The following is an 18,026-nucleotide window of genomic DNA, read 5'->3' on the forward strand; positions in this document are numbered from 1 at the left end:
GTGAGACTTCTCTAGAGAAAAAAGCTGTGCCAAAAACCTGGGGCTGATGGCGGGGGTGGCCTGGAAAGCCTGGAGTTGGGGTGGTGGGACTGTCTCAGAATCAGGAGCACGGAGGACAAAGCATTCTCACTGGGCAGGCTCCCCACTCAGCTGGAAAATCTCAGCCTGCTGAGGAGGTCAAGGTGCTCCAAATGAGAAATCCTCTTGCCACCTCATAGCCCACATCAGAGGAGAAATCAACAGATAATCATTTTTAAGAAGTCATAAGAAGTAGTATCTCCCCTTGTGTCGTGGACTGAAAACAAATGAGATCTGAAGCATATCAGGCAGAGAACTGAGCTATTTATTATCAGAACAAAATCTGCTTTTCCCAAACAGCTTTTTATTTGGAAGTTTTAAGAAATGATGAGAAATTCTGTGCACATTCCTTAAAAGTATCATTTTCCAGGATCCACAGACAGGAATTGGGTGGGTAATTCCTAAGAGGAGAGAGCTGTACTCTCTGTTACAAAGCCAGCACAGAATAAACAGAGGAAGAGGAAATGTAAAGTCTCGTAAAATAGGGATGAAGGCAATGGAAATTTAGGAACCAACAGAAACTCAAGTCGATCTCCTTTTAAACAAGTTCAAAGTCCATAAACTTTTGAGAAGTGTTGAATTCTTCTTGACCTGATTTACAAAATACCCTCTATTGGCAAGTAGCAAATGGACAAATTTTATTTCTTTATCTATAAACAGCTTTTCAGCACTAAGTTTAATATCTTGCAGAGATTTGACTGGGTTCCTTTGATTCATGAAATTTTGTGGCTTTCACCTATATTTTACAAAGCTGACAGCTTCTGAATAAATATAGCTGAAGGACCACAGCATGTTCTGACTCAGCAGGCAGTACTGGTCTGGCACACTCCATTTCCGTGCCCAGTAAGGTGAGAAGCAACTACTTTGGCAATGGCCTTGGTTAAATACATTGATCATAAACTTCACCCAGATTGGGTCTGGTCACAACTGTGCTAGTGAGCAAGGCATTGATCATGAAGTCAGGATTAAGGCATTGCAATGAGCCACAGGAAGTGGAAGGAAGACCAAGGCAACTGTTGCTGTGAGATACCGACACATCACTTCTTGTGAACTACACATCATCTGCAGGTAATTCCTAAAGGTGGTGGGGGGGGGGACTGCTTTTCTCCAAAACACCAGTGACCTCATCTTTTCTAAGTGACCTGTTTCCTTACTGTTCTTTCCACTTCTTACCTTCACTCTGGTAAGTTCTCCAGGACAGCAATGCCAAGAGGAATGTTTTCTGAAAGATGGCAAAGAAAGCCATAGGTCCAGGTATCCTGAAAAAGATAAATTACCAAGAAGGGAGATTTTATTTACTTTAACAACAAGAGGACTCTTAGAGCCCATCGTGGTAGATGGTGGCATTAAAGACTCCCATTTTCCCCCACCTTGGATCCACATTTCTTGTCAGATGACGTTAGAGCCCCCTCAACAGAGGAAGAACACACATGCCCCCATCTCATTAAACTTTTTTTTTTTTTTTTTGCCTGTACATAAGGCACAATCGATAGTGTACCTCTTAGGTGGCTGGGCCTCCAGAGCCCTGGTGTGTTTCTGCTTGCTCCGTGTTTCTACTTTGACATGAAGAGAGCATTTCTGTGCCCTAATGAAGCCAGGAGAATGAGCGATGAAGGAAGTAGAGCAGAGTCCTCTCAGCTGCTCCAGCGGAGGCCAGCCTACATAGTCTGAAGCTGGTCAGCCCCAGCTCAGAGCCAGTGACCTCAGGTGTAACAGCCATGAAAACTTATTGTTGTGTGCCACTGAGGCTTAGTGGCAATGGATAACTGATCAGTCAGTTTCTTCAACTCCCTCAAATCAAGCAAAGGTTGATAAAAAGGATAAAGCATTCAACCTTTGATATCCTAGGTCTGGCTTATTTCTCTTAGCACGATGGTTTCCAATTCTATCCATTTATCAGCAAATGCCATGATTCATCCTTCTTATGGTGAGTAATACTCCACTGTGTGTGTGTGTGTATGTGTGTGTGTGTATAAACATTTTCTTTATCTATCATTAGTTGAAGGACACCTCAACTGGTTACATAGCTTGGCTATTGTGAATTGTGCTGCTGTACACATTGATGTGGCTGCATTATTGTAGTATGCTGATTTTAGATTTTTGGATACAGTGCAATGAATCTGACCTAACTTTCCTATGTACATATATGACTATACCAAAGTGAATCTCACCTTTAGGCACTAATTTTAAAACACACTCTAAGTAAATAGCAGAAAGATCAGTAGACTCAAGGGAAGGGAACAGGAGCGGGGAAGACAGGAGGGAAAGGAGAAGTCTCAGAGACTGAATTAGAACAAATTATATTCCACGTTTCTTTATTATAATTGTGTCAAAATGAATCCTAATGTTTTGTATAACTAAAAAGAGCCAATAAATTTTTTAAAAGACCAATAAATAATTTTTAAAAGAAGGGTAAAGAAGAAAAACAGGAGTTAAATATGAAAAACAGCCTCTGATTAGGAAGAGAACAAATACCACAGTTTCAAAGGAGCTGAATTTAAATTATTTCTCTGCAGAGGAGCATTTCCCTTCTTCCCTATCCCCCTTGTTAAAATTCAACCCAGGGAAAGTTAGCACATTCTATCAGGAGACAGTTGGTGTTTCATTGTTCAACATAATTTCCGGTTCTTCCTGCCTTAGAAGAGGGCTGTACATTATAGGCCACTGAGCTTCACTGATTCATCAGGCACTTTGATCACAGGACAATCTGAGGGCATGAAGAGTGAGCCTGGATGACCTCAAAAAGGCTAATCTGGTCTTAATTTTATAATAAATGTATTAGTCAGGGGAAGCACTAAATTTCACTTTTCTTCTGCAAACTGACTCAGCAGAGTTAGCATGAAACAAATCATTGTAGTCCAATTTTTACCTCTGTCCAGCCACCTGGATTTCATCAAAAGCTAGAAACACAATGAGCTAGAGCATCAATTTTTACTGCCCACTCTCTCTCTTTCTTTAAATTAGTATTTTAGAGGTAAATGCAAAAAATAATGGCAGGAAATAGGGTAAACCACACCCATAAATTACCCCAAAGTGATCAAACCTCTTAGGGATGAGTCCATCTGACACAGTAGCAAAGACCTGTAAAGCACAGGACTTGCTCATGTTCCTTTAGCACTACCTCCTGCTACCTTTTAATTTTGGCAAACACATCAATTCGTACCTCCCCCAAATCTCTACTTAAAATTTTGAATAGTTCCTGGTATAAACAAATATCAAAGTCAGAGTCCAGATCAATTCAGGAGGACATAATTTCTGCTCAAAATCAAGGGGAAAGCAAAGGTAAATGCTCAGAGTAAAGACCCTGGAACCCATTGAGCAGTTCATTTTCACCTCTCTCCCATCCCACTGTCCCATCCTCCTCACATACACACCATCTGAGGAGCACAGGGGCCACCGTGGGAGGAAATCGCAGCTCATGCTTTTCAAAGCAAATGATTCGGAGGGTGAAGTGCACATTGACAGATGTTCTCTTTATGAAAGTATTATTTTAAATATTTCCCAAAGCTTGAACTTTCCCCATTAAATCAAATACCTTACATGTCACAAAAATTAAACCAGTTATAGGAGCAGAAATGCTCAACAGTACAATTCAGAAGCCACCTACCATTTAAAGGTAAGCAGATATTAATGAATAAAAGTTGTCATGTAAGACCTGCGTAATATGAGTATTCATGGATGACTGTGGTTTGGGTGTCACAGGAGAGTCTAGGAATCTTCGGGGTAGTCTTGTCCATTGCACCATACCCACTCTCTTTCATACCCATTGGGCTGTGAATCCCAGGCTGGCTGCAGCAGCCACTCACATTCCCTGCTCTCTCTATCATCCATCCTGACATGCACTGGGCAGGTGGCACCTGTGATGCAGTGGACACTGCCCATGAGCAAAGTGCCCACAGTAGTCCCCCTTATATGCAGTTTCTCATCCCTGAGTTTTAGTCACCCACAGTCAACCACGGTATGAAGACATGAAAGGGGAAATCCCAGAAATAAATAATTTATGTTTTAAATACCTTTTAAAAATTTTTATATGTTTTAATTAGTTATACATGACAGTAGAATGCATTTATGCACTTTGATATATCATACATAGATGGGATATAATTTCTCACTTTTCTGAGTGTACATGTTGTAGAATCACATTGGTCATGTAGTCACATGTATACATAAAGTAATGATATCTGTTTCATTGTACTCTCCTTCCTATGCCCATGTCTCCTCCCCTCCCCTCCCTTCACTTCCCTCTATACCTAATCTAAGGTAACTCTATTCTTTACCTTTGATTATGGTTTGTGTTACAGTTGTTCTGTTCCATTATTGCTGGTGTTAATGTCTTACAAGTTTTAATAGACAAATTAAAGTTTCTCGTGGGTTGCCAGAGGCCACCCATGACCCATAAGTGAACTGCGTGTGAACTAAAACACTATTGAAGCCATTAGGCAGGAAAGTCTGGTATGGGGAAATCCCAGCAGAACACTTGGTTCATGTGGCTTCTGACCTAGCTCTATCACAAGTTCAACACAGCAAGGGAGATGGGGTGACCTGCTGGAGCCACACAGCCTCTTGGAGATGGATGTGGCTTGTCAAAATGCCAATCAACCTGTTTACTGCAAGACCTCTGCCACACGGAGAAGCAAGCACCAAGCAAGCACCAAGCCAAGACTCCACCCACTGAAACCTTACCCCTGCCTTTGATGTACTTGCTCCCCATTAAATAAAGAATCAGGGCCATTTTTAAGTTGTCCATTTCCAACTCCTATCAGGACTGGAGGACCTATCAGGTGTTCCCCTTTCTATCTGATTTCTGGCTCTGTCTCTATTTCTTACTAATTATTTCAGACTTTTCATTTCTCAGGTGGTTCACATCTTCTGAGAAGGAACTTACCCTGGTGGGGTGCTAGTCACCCTTCAATAACAGATATGTATACACAGTATATGAAAACACTGTAGATACAGAGTTTGGTACTATCACTGGTTCAGGGGTATCCCTGGGAGTCCTGGAATGTGTTCCCTGCAGATAACCAGGAAAACTGTATTATTTCCATCAATTTGACTGGTCAACCGCCATTTTCCGTGTTTCAGGCCCCAGAGCACCTAAGGACCACAGGTAGCAGGAATACGAGTCCTAGCTGCTCTCTGAAAACCTGGCAAGATCCATCGAGTCCCTCAAAACTTGCAGAATGTGGAGGTGACAACTGGAAGAACATCCTAGAGATACCATGAAGCCCTCTTTTGGAATTACCATAGGGACAGTTGTCCGGATAGCCCAGGGGCTGGGGCTATGTGAGACACTAATGGCTCCAGCCAGTTGCTTCCAAGTTAGGGAACAGCCCAACTGTAAATAGTTTATAGTAAATCCTGCTCAAGCCATCCTGTTCTCAGTGTGCCACCAGCGTCCACATGGGACCCTGAATAAATGCAGTGAAAACCGGCAGATGATGAAGCAATTGTGCAGAGACCCCAAGGTGGGACAGTGCATGACAGATTCAAAGAACAGCTCAGAGTCAGTGTGGCTAGGGCAAGTAGAGAGGAGAGGGGGCAGGCTCAGCACGGGCACACCTTGGGCTTTAACTCAGGAACATGGGGACCACTGCAGGATTTTCAGCAGACGTGTAACCTGGGCTGACACAGAAGAAAATCCTGAAAAGATGAGAGAGAAGGGGCAAGAGTGGAAGGAGGAAGAGAAGCTGGGTCATCACAGATAGAGTCCAGGTGAGAACAGGAGAGCCTGGGCTGGGTGGGGTCAGTGGGGGTTGTGGGATTTGGACGAGGTTCAACGACAGAGCTGACAAGACATGAGGTGGTGAGCAATGAGACACCATGAATGGCTCTGAGTATTTCAGCCCGAGCCCTTGAAGAACGGAATCACCATTGGGGTAGAGGCAGAAGGCTGTGGGAGGAACAGGCTGGGTGGTCTACAGTGAGAACTCAATTTATGACTTGAGTTTGACATGATTTTCTTATTGCCAAGGGAAGACAGCAAGTAGCCAGTCTGATATATACTCTGAAGAGTTCCTGGCCAGGGTATAATTCAGATATCCTTGGGGCATACGTATTGTTTTTAAAGCCATAAGACTAGATTATCAAGATGGGATAAACATAGAAAAAAGTTCAGATCAATACTCTGGGCCTCTCCACAACTCACACTAACCCACACATGTGCAAATGCACATGCACTCGCGCGTGCACACGCCTACCCACACACCATGTCCATCAAAATAAAAATCTAAGCTTAAGCCAGGCTTTTCTGCACACCCAAGGATGAGGGTTTATGGCTGGGGCTGTGACTCAATGGTAGAGCTCCTGCCCAGCACATGTGAGGCTTTGGGTTCTATCCTCAGCACTGCAAAAAATAAAATAATCACAATTTTTTTTTTTTTTTTAAGGAAGAGGGCTGTGTGTTTGAATGGGCTGGTGGGCAAGTACCAACCTGTGGGGCTGCCAGATGCCGCTGGCTGCTGCCCACCGTCTCCTGTTCTCTTTGCTGCTCAGGGCACCCCAAACTCTGGCTGGTTTTCCTCCACAGCCCTGCGGCTAACACAGAACAGGCCACTCAGCCCTCTCATTCATCCAGTAGGCTTGCTCCGTCTGCAACTATCAGTGAGAGCACCACCACTTCCAATTTCCAGTGAAACAAACCAAGTCAGGGAAGTGAGAAGCAGCAGACTTCAGAAACAAGTCCAAACTATTTCCCGCCTCAGTGGTGCTACTTGATCCTTTCCCTAAATCTTTGTCTCTCCCTGTTTCTCAGTTCTCCATCGTTCCCCAAAAGATGATGAGCCAGTGATGGACAGGCCTGGATCTTCTGCCCCACCATCTGTGTCAGTCTCAGAACACAGGTGCCAACCAGGAAATGGCTGGAAAATGAATGCAAATTGATTTCCATTTTCTCATCTTCTCTCTTGCATGGTTTCAACCCTATTGTCATGAAAACAGATTGCTTTTCAGGCCTCTCCACTTCTCTTGCCAAATATTGCTTAATTCATAGTATTTCACAGACATTCCTTTTCTGGGGTCAGGGAGGCAAAACAGGAAGGAAAGATAAGAAACGCAGCCTATTCTTTTTGTAGAACTTCCTACTCAAATGTTGTCTCTTTGCCAAATCTCGTTCTCAGGGAAGATGCCCATGAATGTCCCTCGGTGTAAATTCTCCAAGTGACTAAAACTTTTAAAGAGAGTGTGAGACTGCCCTTCCTCACCAGCACTTCTTGTTCTGCCACAACTGAGACATTTAATCCCGGGGCATTGCCCCATCACAAATAATCCCCATGTGGTGCAGTGTGATTAACAGTCAGTTGCTTCCCAAGAACTTGGGTGTGTTGCCAAATTCTTCAAAACTGGCTGGGTGACCTGATGACGTCACATGCAAATGCTATTTTTAAAAAGAAACTGTTCATGGAGGGCACGTGCCTGGGTGTGTGTGCACATGTGAAAGAGTTCTCTTTTCTCCACGGCACACTGAACACTCTCCAGGAAAGATCATACTGTAGGCCATGGAAAAAAGCCTCAACAAATTGTTAAAAACCAAAATCATATTGAGAATTTTTCCAGTTTTTCTTGGAATCAATAACAAGAGCTCTGTACAAAGAGCTGCTTGCCACATCTTGGCGGTTCCCTATCATTCTCACATTCAGTTACCTTCATTTATTTTTAAATAGCACTACATTTGCACCAGGGAATCCCTTTGAAGTGGCCTCCATCATTACAGCAGGTTTGATTAGCTACAAAGTTTCACTCCAATTCCTTCCTCTTCCAAGCTCCACCACCAGGACTTCCACCCACAGAATTCAAGTGCTTCTCCCCTCTCCACCCTGAACCCATCCAGTGGATAAATGTTAAGTGCTTCTACCAGGTTTATAAAGTATATCCTGATTTATGGGATTGAGTTACCTCATACACAACTGATTTTTTTAAAAAAAATTTTAGTTGTTGATGGACTTTATTTTATTCATTATTTATATGCAGTGCCGAGAATTGAACCCAGTGCCTCACACATGTGAAGCAAGTGCTCTATAACTGAGCCACAACCCCAGCCTCCACAAATGATTTTTTTTAAACAATGTTGAGTTAAAGATTTCTGGAATTTGTGATATCAGCTAGGTTTAAAGCTGAGCCTCTAAGTGGTGACTGAAGCCGAATAAAGAAACAGAAAATCCAAATTTAAGGAGCAGTCTTGATGAAACAAATATGTAGGAATTTAGTATATGCTAAAGGTGATATTTCAAATAATTTAAGAAAGATATATTATTCTCCCAAATGACATAGGAACAATAACCTGGACATTTATGGAAGAAATGAAGGTGTAATAGTTAAGTACATGGGTCATGCTAACTAGGGTCAAAAACTAGGGTCAAAAAACTCTGGCACTTAATATATGTATTCCTGAATTCATGTTATTTAACTTCTCTAGGATTTAAATTTTATTTTCTGTAAATGAGAATAAAAGAACCTACTTCATAGTATGGGCATGAGGATTAAATAACATTAAGAGACCCTCCACATTCAATATCCAGTTAATGTCAATTTAAACCAGTATTGCTGTTGCTTCACTCTCTTCAGCAAGTTAAATTCCAGATAAAGATATACATGTCAGAAATAAAAACATTAAAGGTACTAGAATAAAACATGGATGAACACTTTTATAATCTGGCAGACATGACATAAAGATAAAGAGCACTATGCTAATTACATAAACATTTAAAAATTTCAGTGCTATAACTGGAAATGATAACTTCTCTATATTTAGCAAAGAGCTACTATCCCTAATATACAAAGAGCTCTTAAGATAACTTATCTAAAAAAAAAGCGGGGGGAACAACTCTATAAATTACATATTTATGTATTTGACGAAAAGAAGAAAATACAATGTCCAAAAGAACAGTGAAAAACAAGGCAAGATCACTAAGAAAGAAATGAAAGTTAAAACAGCAATCATGTGTCTGTATGAATATGAATGTCTATGTAGTATCCATTTGGCTAAGCTAAAAAATACTAATGCCTCTCATTGGCAAGAGTTTTGAGAAATAAGCATGTTCATTCATTAGTGAACAAAGAGGACAACTTTATAGAGGTCTATATGAACATATCTATGAAAATTTTAGTGTGCATTTCCTTTTGATTCAGAAATAATTCTGTCACTGGAATTTTGTCCTACAGATAGTATAGATTCATATGTGTATATATGTATAGCTATCATGAAGTCACTGATAACACCAAAACTTTGTGTATATTTAAGAGAAAAAAAATAAAAACAGTGCAAAAGTCCCTCAAAAGGAACTGGAAAAGGAAAATATAATAATGGGACTTTTCTACAAAGGAAAACGATGCAATTTTTGTAAAGAATGAACTACATCCATGTGGGCATGGAAAAATGTCCCCAAAATAAAGTGAAAAGGCAAGTTGCAGAATAGTGTGTGCACAGGAACATCTCTGGAATCGAAGTGTGGCAACTATGCAGCTGGCCTCAGAGCTGGCTCCAGAAGAACCCTCCTCGCTGGAGTGTGGACTCACAAGAGCACAGCTGATAGCCACCCTCCACACACTCACACCCCTATGCTGCTCCCAGCCAGGGATCACAAGACTCAGACTCCTCCAATGAGCAACTCTGTTCAGGCTGTGCGTCTTGCTTGGCCACAACTCTCCTAGAACTATACCACAGCCGGAAGCAACTCCTTCCCACCGTCCTTCTCCTGGACTACTGTTCCAGGTCTCAGACCCACACTGGTCTGGAGGCTCCCTCTGCCCATACCTGCATCCTTTTCCTCCCTCTCTCCCTCCCTCTCCCCCTCACAACTGCTTCTCTCAATACATCTCTGTGTACCTTTTTCTGTCTTGCTGTCCTCTACCTGAGGGATCCCAACAGGCCCCCAAACACATACACATTTACTCATAGTTACAAACATAGAGCTGGGATAGGAAAGGGCAGGTGGAAAGGATGAGGGAAATTACAAATAACTCTTTCAAATTATGTGATTCTGTAACACAAAGCATTCTTTAAATTGGTGTGTGTGTGTGTGTGTGTGTGTGTGTGTGTGTGTGTGTGTGAAATACTTTCCTATGAAAGTAATAGGAAGATTGGAAGTAAAGAGAGGTGACCAAGACAACAATAGTGGAAAGGTTTACTCACAAGCAATTTCTGTTGATTCACTTCTCAAAAAGTTGGTGCCCATACAAATAGTGAAACTTCATTCTGTGTTTGCCAAGTACTATTTTTGGTTTACATTTTTCCAAGTGTTCTGTACAACTTACTTAATTTTTTCTGTTTGCAAAACCACTTGCAATTGTGGCTTTTCTTTCCATGACTTTAGGTTTTATACTCAGATTGGATATATGTTATATGATTTTTTCATTTTAATCGACATTTTCAAATAATCAAGATAGTCAGGGGCTGGAGTTGTGGCTCAGTGGTAGTGCCCTTGCCTAGCATGTGTGAGGCACTGGGTTCGATTCTCAGCACCGCACATAAATAAATAAATAAAGATGATAAAGGATTGACAACTAAATTAACAATTAAAGAAAATATTTTAAAAAGATAGTCAAATGTCTTAATTATTTCATATCTAAGAATAGAACTAGGTATTATAATTTAGTGCTTTCATTAAATGCTGTTATTTTAAAAAGGACTGAAAGAAGGAAAGCAGGGAGAAAAAGACAAAGAAGAAAGGAAAACAAGTATGACTTAGTTCTTTAGCACAGGGTATTTAGAGAAAGTAATTTCTAAGTCCTAGTAATCACATGTGTTACAAATAGGAAATGCTGTCACCAGCAGCATAATTTTAAACGGTAGTAAAAGACTATACACACAAATTATGGACAAAGGACAAGTAGCTTTGATATCATCTGGTAGCTTTCGAGAATGCAACCTCCCAGGCCACATTTCAGACTTATTGAACAAAAACATTTTTCATTCATGCAAGGTCCCCAAGTGATTCATGTGTATACTGAAATTTGAGAAGCATTACTAAATTGGAGATTTATTACATATTTTTTCTCCTAGGATACTAACAATAAATAATTGGCTAGTTCCTACTCTCAACGATTCTCCAAAAATGACAGAGAATGATATATAAAAAATAAAAGGATATAAAAATTAAAAAAGTGATCACAGTTAGCATGCAGCACAGATTAATTCTCCAGCTGGTACTTCCCTAAGCTACTTATAGGCATCATTAGTTGAATCTTCACAACTGTCCCATGGAAGAGATTCTTTCATTATCCCCATACATAAATGAGGAAATCAAGGGTAAAACAGGTGAACAGTAACTTGTCCATGTTGACACAGTTAATCTACTGTGAAGACAGAACTGGAAGCCAGGTGGGTCGCTTACCAAAGCCCAACCCTTTACTGTAAGGCATCGCTTCCTCAATGCCTGGAGTTATATTAAAATGAGCAATAAGGAAGAAACGACTGCTAATGATTATGAACTCAACAAAATTCCAAGGAAGTCCAAGAGAAATTTATTAAACTTGACAAACTAGCTATAAAGTTTATATAACAAAGAACATGTATGAGAACCACTTAAAGATTGTGTGAAATATATACTATTAGACATAAAAACATTATTAAAGCTCTAGTATTAGCAGGGTGATATTGATATGAGAAACAGAATAGAGTCCTGAAACAGACCATTGTATAAACAGGAATTTATTTTATGATAAAATCAAATTTCAAATGAGTTAAAAGATGGACTAATAAAGAAAATGGTGTTGGATTGACTGTCTAAAAATTAAAGAAAAAATAAATTACATTCCTACCTTTAATTTTATTTTTAAAAATCTGATGTTTTAAAGATCTAATGTAAAAACTAAAAAATAAAGATATTACAAGAAAATAAGATAATTTAATTTTTAAGTGAAAAAGACTTTCCTAAGCGAGACAAAGCACATAAATCAAGAGATTGCTGTGTTTAAAATTTCTGTGCAACAAAGATAAAGACAAAAATAGTATGAATTAATAAGCAAAATGTGAAAGATACATATGATGGAATAGAAATCAGCCTTAAAAATGAAAAAAAAAATTCTGGCACTTGGTACGACATGAAGTTGGAGGACATGATATTAAGTGAAGTAATCATGAAAGGATGAATAACTATTTCATTTATATAAAAGTAGAGTGGAGTTTGCCAAGGGTTAGGGAAAGAGAGAAATGGTGAGTTATTATTTAGTGGGTTCAGAATTTCAGTTATGCTAGCTAAAAAGTGTTCTAGAGATAGATGGTAGGGATGGTGAACAACAATGTGAATATATTTAACAGTACTGAACTATATCCTTAAAATTGTTAAATATTATATGTAGTTGGCCAGTGTAAAAAAATGATAAAAGAGATCATTATGCTACAAAAAATATTTGCATCATCTACAAGAGACGCAGTTAATAAACAGATAGGTACAGAGTTTGGGTAATAAATAGGGATGAGGAAAACCCAACTCAATAGAAACTGTCAAAGGACATGAACAATTAATTTATAGTTCATAAGTGATCCATAAATATATACAGGTAATTAAATCATAGTAATAATTAGCAAAATGCAAATTAAAGTACTGTATTGGATTCCATTCTCTTACCATATTTAAAAATAGAAAAGAAAAGATAACAGTTGGTGTTAGAAGGGATGAGGGGTAACAGATTATCATGTGCTGAGTTTAAACCAGTACAACAGGAGGACGCGCAATTTGAAGGATTGTGTTTGCCAAGTAGAAATATGGGCTCAAGAAAAGCTCTCATGACCAGTCTAATTCCACATCATGTACAACCACAAGAATGGGGTCCTAATTAAAATACGTTATACTCTAATTGTATTTTGTATGTATGTCAAAATACACTCTACGGTCATGTATATCTAAAAAGAACATTATTAATTAATTAATTAATTAAAACTCTCCTGGGATTCTAGTCCATAGAAGTACTAACACTAGAGCCCAAAGACAGATGCACAATCTTCCCTAAAGCAGTCAATAATGCCAAATTATTTTAAAGAACACATATGTGCATTGATAAAGGGGATGGGTAAATTATATAGTATTTCTTCTTTGAAGTACATGGAGCCATTAACTAAAGAGATAATGTATAGATTTGGAAAGCTCTCTTAAGAGTTGGAAAGTGAAAAAGGAAGCTGTACACTAAGAATAGTAAATTTGCATGCTTAAACAAACTAAAAAGTGTGTGTATATCTATCCACATTCTGCAAGTCTTTAGAAAGGAAAAAGATCTTAGAATGACAAACTTAACCTCTGCTCTTCCAAGTGGATCCGGGTATCCCTAGATGATGATGATGATGATGATGATGATGATGATGATGATGATGTGCCTAGATATCATTGCATATACTTCCACATTATTTGAGAATGTATTGTCATTCTTGTGTTACTTTACAAACATACAAACCAAATATCATCTAGAGCAGATGCTGAGAAACCAGTAGAACGAAAATGAGGAGGGGTGGAAGAGGTGAAGCCAAGGACAAAACCCTTGGAAAAGAAACTCTCCTTCTATAGCTCTGAGGAAGCTTGCCTTCCTTAGAGAGGCTTTCTCTTGCAATACCCTACTTTTTTTTCCATTTCACATATTATTTTAAAACTAAGAAAGATGTCCTTTCCCAGGGAAAGGAGGTCAAGGCTCCCTGTTATTGTAAGTGATGGAGATGAAATTCAGGAGTCTTTCTACTAGAGCCAACACCCGCCCCAACCCAGTTCCCACAAGGAAAACATGCTCCTTCCTCTTGTCAAATACAATATCACTGGTTCCTCTTTGAAAACCACAATAGTTTTCCTGACTTGGTTCCTTTCTCAGGACAAAGGGTTACAGAGACCTGCCCCCTCTGTATTCTGCTGTAGATGTTTCTATCCAGATAAAGACAAGTGAAGAGGAAAGGTGACCCAGAGCTCAAGCGTCCTCCCCCAGAGGCTCAAGTCCCTGCTGGACACCCAGCACCAGCTCTGTTGTCTCAAAGCTGCTTTTGATCTAAAAAGCTCAGACAACAGGAGGCAGAACAGGGGCCAGGTTGTAGTCCCAAGGAGACAAATGGCTACTGAGAATAAGCCCTGTCCAACAATGAAATGCTAGGTGGTGAGCTTTCTGCCCCTGGAGGCATTCTAGCAGTACTTGAAATGCTGCCAGAGATATTCAACTGCGCATCCCCTGAGATTCTGAATAAGTAGCAGTGATTGAAAATTTTCAGGAATGATTCTCAGACACATCTCAGTTTGGGCCACTGTTTGAGGATTTCAACCTCCAGGGTCTTGGAATATACTTTAAAGTAGTACAGAACAGAGGCAAAGCAAGATACTAAACAAAAACAAAAACAAACAAACAAACAAAAAACCAAACACCTCAGGCCCACTCCAAAAACAGCATAGTGGTTTTGAGAAAACTCCAAGGCCAGTCCTGACACTGTCACCTGCTAGTTGTGTGGCCATAATCCAGTTACCCAACCTCTCTGGTTTTCATTTTCCTCATTGATAAAATGAGGATAATAATATTAATACCTTATTTATTTACTGGTGAAGTTTAAATGAGCAAACACACGTAAAACGCATATTTAATATAATACCTGTCTACAGAATGAACCATTACTTATTTAACCAACAAAGAAACTAAAACCAGTAGGTGAAAAGTAACTTGACTCAAGTTCCAAAGTCAGTTTAGACTGGGGAGTTCTTTTCTCCACCAGAATTCCTCCTAGTTCAAATTAGTTATCACATTCAAGTCCATCTTTCCCCTGCCTACGTCTACGCTCACCTTTAGTCCTCCTGAATCGGTAATAAGCTTGTTCTCAAAGTTTTCCACAAGTTGTTCAAGGCAGGTCCGATAACAAGTGGCAGTTCTCGGCAGTTTCTAGTATTGTGCGTGCCATGCAACAGGAGGATGGATGGAAGGATGGATGGATGGAAGGATGGATGGATGGATGGATGGATGGATGGATGGATGGATGGATGGCGGGGTGGGTGGATGAATGTCAGGAGAAGAACTATCAAGAAGGGAAACAAAGTGTTGGCGAAGAGCTCTGGTTTGTGAGACCTGGGTTCTGATCTCAGCACCCTCACAAGTTACTGACCCTACACCTAAGGTTTCTAGTCTATAAAAAAGGTACTGCTTGCATTCACGTGGCTGGAAAAGAGGTAAATTACTGCCTGCCCCTGCCACCACCTCAGTCACTGGGATTTCCTTTCTCCACCTGTACGTGAGTGAGTGACCGCCCTGCTTCCCGCTTGTCTATCTCAACAGAGACCTGGTGGTGAGAGAGACACGGATTCCCAGAGAAAGGGCATTGTCAGGTGGGAGGTAAGGTCAGGAGGAGCTGGAGACAGAAATTAACTCCAGAAGTTATGTTAGAAGAGAGACAAAAAGGGAATTTTAACTCAAACATTTCCCTACCACTTTAGAAAGAGGCGATGGGAGGTGAACTCACAACCAGGCTGGGAAATGTGGTGCCCTGGCCATCTGCACTAAGGACACCGTCTTTTTTTAGTGTTACCTGCCCGGTAGATGCACCAGAGACTCAGACCCCTTGGAGCACCATTAGCGCAAAGGTTGAAGCTCAAGCCCAAGCGAACACTGTCCCAGGCAGCGCGGAGCTCAGAGCCAGGAAGGACCGTGCTGTAGCACGTCCAGCGGGAAAGGCTACAGAGACGTGGGATTCTTCCCAGCACCGCGCGGGGTTCGCCCTGCGAACAAGTCACCGAGGGAGGCGGGGCGCGCGGCCCGGGAGCTGAGGTCTCCGTGGGGGCGCCGAGCGGAGCTGAGTGGGCGGATCGGGGGTACTCACCCCGCGGGCAACGGGCTCCGCGAGCCGGGCCGAGTCCTCAGAGGCGCCGGGGGCGCCCGTGCGGACGCCGGAGTGGACGCGGGACGGACGTGCTGGGGCACCCCCGCACCCGGTCTATGAATCAGCTGCGGGGCGAGCGCCGAGGGGCGGGAATTACGGGAAAGGCGCGGGGGAGGGCAGAGGGGCGAGGACTTTTGCAATTTCCCGTCTTGCGCCTCACTCTTGGCACTCCTGGGACCCGCAGGAATTCGCCTCCTTCTGGTCCCGGGGGAAGGCGGACGGGACCCTGCGGGGGGCGCGTCCCCCCGGACCGGGACTGGGCGGGCGGGAGGGGACCGGTGGGAAAAGGAAGTGGGAGAGGCTTGAGAAGGACAAGGGGAAACCGAAAACTCCGCGGCCAAGGCTTCCAGCCCCGCGCGCGCCGCTCCTCCCGCCGAGAACCGGGGACTGGTGGGGTCTGGGCCCAGAGTGCGCCCTGGGCCACTGGTTATCCCAAGCCAGAGACCCAAGTTCTGGGCTCCCCGGCAGAAAATCTTCCGCGAAAACACAAGTTCTCCGTCCAAACTAGTGATCTCGCTTCCCTCTGGAGTTCGGAGCAACAAAAACGTGTGGGAACCTGTTTCTAGGATCCGCAGGGCTCCGTGACCAGGGCCTGTCCACAAACTCCCTGACAGTTTCTCCTGCTGCGCTGGCCCCACGTTTGATTTCTGAAAGCGCCCGGGTGCCACAATAGGGTAGTTTACTTTTCCTTTTTAAAAATACCACCCAATCTTTACCGTCCAGGCCTTTGAAAGACCTATTAGAGTGATTCTTTATTGTTACATGAGAGAACAATTGAAAGCCAATCGACCTTCAGAACTGGTACGAAAACCATCCTTAATGTTCAACCGCCTGTCTCTTCTGTGGCAGCCTCAGAAGGGAAGTCTTGCTCTTCCTCTGCCTGATGGCTCTGCAGGCTTGCTCTCAGGGGACCTCGCTCTTGGTCAGCTAACAACTAAATCTGATTTGGTTCAGATTTGGGGACCCTGAAAAAGTGTCACATGTGGAAAGAAGTTGGAGAGAAAAGTGTGATCCGGAAGGATTAACCCTGAATCATGTCTTAGAATCACTTCTTGAATTGACAGTATGGCTCAAAGGAACCTCAGAATTATAAATTATTACAAATTTTACTTTTAATGTTTGTGCCCATTTTTTTTTCTCCTCCCTGATGTCATCCTAGGAAAGGAGATTTTTAGACTCTAATATATTTAATACTTAATGATACCACAGACCATGGTGCATAATAAATATTTGATGATAATGAGGGAAAGGTAACTTTTGCTTAGTGAGTCAATGTATGGTCCCTGGCCACACCTTTCATTACTTTAAGAGTTTGAGAGTCCATTAGTTTAGCCACCTGCCTGGCTATGGAAATTCTGTCAACACAGGTCCTTAGGTCCTTATGGACTAGGAACGCTTTCTGATTCTGTTATTTCAATGAGGGGCAAGAGAGAGAGAGAGAGAGAGAGAGAGAGAGAGAGAGAGAGAGAGAGAAGAAAGAATGATGTGCTGACTTTTTTTTTTTTAATAAACAGTGACATAGGTGTTTCTTATGGCTAATAAATATGTGGAATTTCTACAAAATGACTCTTAAATTTTGGCTTCTCTTACAATTGAGACTAAACTGTAAAAATTTGATCCTCACATAAAATTTATCCATTTTTGTACTCTTCCAATTTCTTACGTTTCCCTTTGTTCTAGAGTTCTCTTGCTATAGCACCTGTATATTTGTGATCTTATCTCTAGGGTGGGTGTATGGAGTTGAGTAGTGTCCTCCCCAAATTCATATCCCTCCAAACCTCAGAACATGACCTTATTTGGAAATAGTATTTTTACAGATTTAATTAAACTAAGATTAGTTTATACTGGGTAAGTCCAGTGACTGCTGTGTTTATAAGAAGAGGGAAATTTGGTCATAGACACCCAGGTAAACACCATGTAATAGTAGAAACACAGACTGGAGTTATTCTGCCTGAATCCAAGGAGTGGCAAAGATTACACAACCAACAGAAGCTGGGATAAAGGTAGAACAGAGTCTTCTTCTGACCCTCTAAGAAGGAACCAGTCCTGACAAAGCTGATTTCAGACTTCTGGCCTCCAGAACTGTGAGAAAATGGCTGTTTTAAGCCACCAAATTTGTGGTAGT

General features: G+C 41.5%; 1 protein-coding gene across 1 annotated transcript in view; it reads right to left on the minus strand.

The window, feature by feature from the left end:
- Osmr (oncostatin M receptor) overlaps positions 1-15,953 on the minus strand; it is a 63,613-nt gene extending 47,660 nt beyond the window's left edge. The window contains exons 1-2 of the mRNA XM_026401807.2: positions 15,842-15,953; positions 1,252-1,337 (exon numbers count right to left, since the gene is read on the minus strand). Of these exons, the coding sequence (XP_026257592.2) occupies positions 1,252-1,324 (73 nt within the window). The 5' untranslated portion in view covers positions 1,325-1,337; positions 15,842-15,953. The remainder of the gene's footprint in view (positions 1-1,251; positions 1,338-15,841) is intronic.
- Between the last annotated feature and the right edge of the window lie 2,073 nt (positions 15,954-18,026).

This window comes from Urocitellus parryii, chromosome 1 (genome assembly GCF_045843805.1).
Source record: "Urocitellus parryii isolate mUroPar1 chromosome 1, mUroPar1.hap1, whole genome shotgun sequence".
In the NCBI taxonomy this organism is placed as follows: Eukaryota; Metazoa; Chordata; class Mammalia; order Rodentia; family Sciuridae; genus Urocitellus; species Urocitellus parryii.